The 3735-nt window shown below is 59.4% G+C and overlaps 1 protein-coding gene across 1 annotated transcript; it reads right to left on the bottom strand.

Annotated features, from left to right (window-relative positions):
- Positions 1 to 491: 491 nt before the first annotated feature.
- LOC131163442 (uncharacterized) lies at positions 492 to 2282 on the bottom strand. Its single transcript, XM_058120030.1, has 3 exons — positions 2040 to 2282; positions 1600 to 1991; positions 492 to 1506 (listed from the first exon to the last, which is right to left on the bottom strand). Exons 1-3 carry the CDS (start codon positions 2280 to 2282, stop codon positions 492 to 494), a joined length of 1650 nt encoding a protein of 549 aa, XP_057976013.1.
- Between the last annotated feature and the right edge of the window lie 1453 nt (positions 2283 to 3735).

A 3735-nucleotide genomic window follows, 5' to 3' on the forward strand; every position in this document is an offset into this window, starting at 1 on the left:
GCAACGCCCGGCGCGCGCGCGCGAAAGCAACCGGTAGAGGCGCGGCGCAGAAGCGCGAGGCGGTCGGGCCGGGGACGCCCCAGCGCGCGCTAGCTAGCGCGCTCGCGCGCGCGCGCGCGAGACACTACCATAGAGAGCGAGATAAGGCGGCACGCAAGCGCCCGCGCTCGCTCCCGCAGGTAGAGCACTGCTCTCAAGGTGCTCTCAATCCCGAGGCACGCAACCACTCTCGCTCCTGCTTTCTATCACGCTCTCATAGTTCCCTCTCCCTCTCCATACCGCCCTTATCTGCCGTATATACCTCTCTCTCTCTCTCTCTCTCTCTCTCTCTCTCTCTCTACCTCCTCTCTCGCTCTCTATATATCTCTCTCCAACTGTCTCTCTTTTCCTCCCATCTGACTCTCTATGTCTCTCTCTCCCTCCTCTCCCTTCCTCTATCTCTGCCTCTTTTGCTCTCTCTCTCTCTCTCTCTCTCTCTCTCTCTCCTCTTTCTACCCCGCATCGCGCTTTATAGAGGAATTACATCCCCTCTCTCTTGCCAGACCACCGCACAGCGATAGATGGCGCAGCTCGGCGCGCGCCTCGGACCGCGAGCTCGCGCGCGCGCCGGCGCGCGCGCCCGCGAGAAACGCGCACCAGCGAGCGCGAGCGAGAGAGAGCGCGCGCGACGCGAACACGACGCGCGCGAGCGAGAGAGACCCAAGCTGCGCGCGAGAGAGAGAAAGACAAACAAGAGAGCGCGCGAGACGACGCGCACGAGCGATCACGGAGGCGCCGGAGAGCGCGGGCGGGGGAGCGGCGAGAGCGCGCGCGGGCGAGCGCGAGGGCCAGCCGAGAGGAGAGAGAGGAGCCAGCGAGGGAAACGAGCGCGCCAAAGAGCGAGAGAAAGAGCGCGAGAGGGGGCCCGGGAGCGCGAACGCACGAACGCACGCAAGCGCGCGGAGAGCGAGCAACGCAAGAGCGCCCGAGAGCGAGAGAGAGAGACAACGGGCGCGGGAGGGAGAGGGAAGAACGCGCCGGGAAAGAGCGCGGAGAGAGAGCAAGAGCGCGCGAGGGCGGAGAGAGGATAGACGCGAGGGGGAAGGCAAGGAGAGCCGAAAGCGCGCGAGAGCGCGACCGACGCGCGAGAGAGCAGAAAAGGCGCGCACAAAAGGAGAGACAGAGGGCGAGGAGCACGAGAGGCGAGGGCCCGATCGAGACCTCACGAGCGAGCGCGAGCGAGCGCACGAGCGAGAGCAGAGCAGAGAGAGACGAGCGAGGGAGAGCAAGAAGGAGAAAGGCAGCAGGGAGCGAGGGCGCACAACGCGGGCGAGCGCGAGGGGAGAGCGAGAGGGCGCAGAGGGAGTAGAGAGAGAGAGAGAGAAAGACCGAGAGAACGCGAGAGAGGGAGCGAAGACAAGAGAGGGGAACAGCAGAAGAGAAAAAGCGCTATGGGATGTTCGAGAGAGCTCGCGCGCGATTCTCTCCCTCACTATCTTCCCTACTCGCTTTATAGAGCTCTCATCTCTGTATATTCGGAGCTCTCTAGACGTCAAGAAAGGAATGCAATCTCTCTCTCCCTCACTATCTCTCTCTCTCTCCCTCTCCTCTCTCTCCTACCCTCTCTTGACTCTCTGATATCTCTCTCCAGCTCTCTGCGGAGGCGCGAAAGAACGAGAGCGGGAACGAACAGAGAAACGTCGAGAGAGAGCTAGCAGCGAGCACGCGCGCGAGCGCGCGAGCGAGCGAGTAGCGCGGGCACGAGAAAGACAGAGGCGCGCGCGCGCGCGCGCGCGCGAGGGCGAGCGCGGGGAGGCCGAGCGGGGACGCGCTGAGCGGAGCGAGCGAGCGGCGCGATGCGCGCACGCGCGCGCGACGCGCGCGCGCGCGCGCGGCGCGCGCGCAGCGGCGCGCGCGCGAGCGCGCGCGCACGCGGCGGGCGCGACCGCGCGCGCGCGCGCGCGCGCGCGCGAGCGCGCGCGCGGAGCGAGCTGGCCGGAGGTGCCCCAGCGCTAGCGCGAGCACGCCGAACAAGAGAGCAGACGAGCGCGAGAGCGCACGATCGCTAAGGGAGGCGCCGGCGCGCGCTGGCGGGGGGCGCGAGAGCGAGCTCGAGGGCGCGAGCGGGTCAAGCGAGCGAGCGGGGGATACCGATAGGGAAAGATCGAGCAGAGATCGACGCGAAAGATAGAGAGAGAGGTACCGGGGCGAGCGCACGAAAGCAAGCAAGCAACGAGAGAGAGAGCGCGCTCGAGCGCGCGCTCTCTCTCATCTCGCTCTCTGGCTAACTCCACGCGCTCCATCGTTCTCTATATTATATAACGGTCGCTGTATGTCTCGAATAGAGACAGCGTCCATCCAGCTCTAGCTCTCTATCACTCTCTATCCGTGTCTCTCATTTCCTCTCTCTCTCGCTGTCTTGTTCTCTCGCGATCTCTAACTCATCTCAACAGATATCTATATATCGTCTCTCTCAGACATCGACATATTTCTAGGTAAAACGCGCGTCTAGGTGAGAGCTCGAGAGAGGAAGAAGAATAGAGAGAAGGAGTAGAGCTAGAGAGAGAGAGGAAGAGAGAGAGGAAGAGAGAGAGAGAGAGAGAGAGAGAGCAGAGAGAGAGAGAGAGAAGAGAGCGACAGAGAGAGAGAGGGAAGAAAGCAGGTAAGAGAGCATAGAGGAGAGAGCAAGAGAAGAGAGAGAGAGAGAGAGAGAGAGAGAGAGAGAGAGAGAGAGAGAGAGCAGAGAGAGAGAAAAGAAGGAGAAAGACGGATATTTCTCTCTCTATTTCTCTCCATCCCTCTCTCTTTCCCTCCCATCTCACTCTCTATATCTCTCTCTCTCTCTCTCGCTCTATATCTCTCCCTCCCTCTCTCTCCCTCCTCTCTATCTCTCTCTCTCTCTCTCTCTCTCTCTCTCTCCATCCCTCTTACTTCCTCTCTCTCTCTCTCACTCTCTCTCTCTCTCTCTCCCTCTCTCTCTCTCTTCTACCTCCTCTCTCGCTCTCTGTATATCTCTCTCCAGCTCTCTCTCTATTGCGAGAAAGAACGGCGAGGCGAAAGACACCAGAGCACGAGCGAAGAGAGATCGAGATACCGTAGTCGCGCGAGCGCTCGACAGAGAGCGCCGAGAACAAGGCGAGCTCGAGGGAGTAGAGAGAGGAGAGAACGAGCAAATCCAAAGAGCTAGAGGAGAAAGAGAACAGGGTATAGCGAGCGAGAGAGCCCGCGCAACTGGTAGCGCGAACGCGATACAGCTCTTCTCTCGCTCTCGCGTATTGTAACTCTAGCAGCAACTAGAGTAGAGAGGAGGGCCAGCTGATTCCAAATAGAGCCAGAGAGAGAGAGAGGAGAGAGAGAGAGAGAGCAGAGAAGGAGAGAGAGAGAGAGAGCGAAAAGCGGAAAAAGCATTGAGAGAACGAAGGGGAGCAGCGAGAAAGGGCGAGACAGAAAGAGGAACGAAGGAAAGAGGGAGAGAGGGAGGAGAACGAGCGCTAGAACGCTAACGATCACCTAACCTAAGATATAGATAAGTAGATTACACATCGCTACCTCCTGTCTCTCGATAACCTCTCTCTCTCTCTCTCTCTCTCTCTCTCTCTCACTCTCTCTCTCTTCTCTCTCTCTCTATCTCTCTCTCTCTTTATATATATATATATATCTCGTGTGGGCCACGATATTTATTTTTGTGAAGATGTTAGTCCTGTATAGACCGTGCATTCTATGAAGATGTTAGTCCTGTGTGGACCAATTTTATAT

Source organism: Malania oleifera, chromosome 9 (assembly GCF_029873635.1).
Source record: "Malania oleifera isolate guangnan ecotype guangnan chromosome 9, ASM2987363v1, whole genome shotgun sequence".
Taxonomy (NCBI): Eukaryota; Viridiplantae; Streptophyta; class Magnoliopsida; order Santalales; family Ximeniaceae; genus Malania; species Malania oleifera.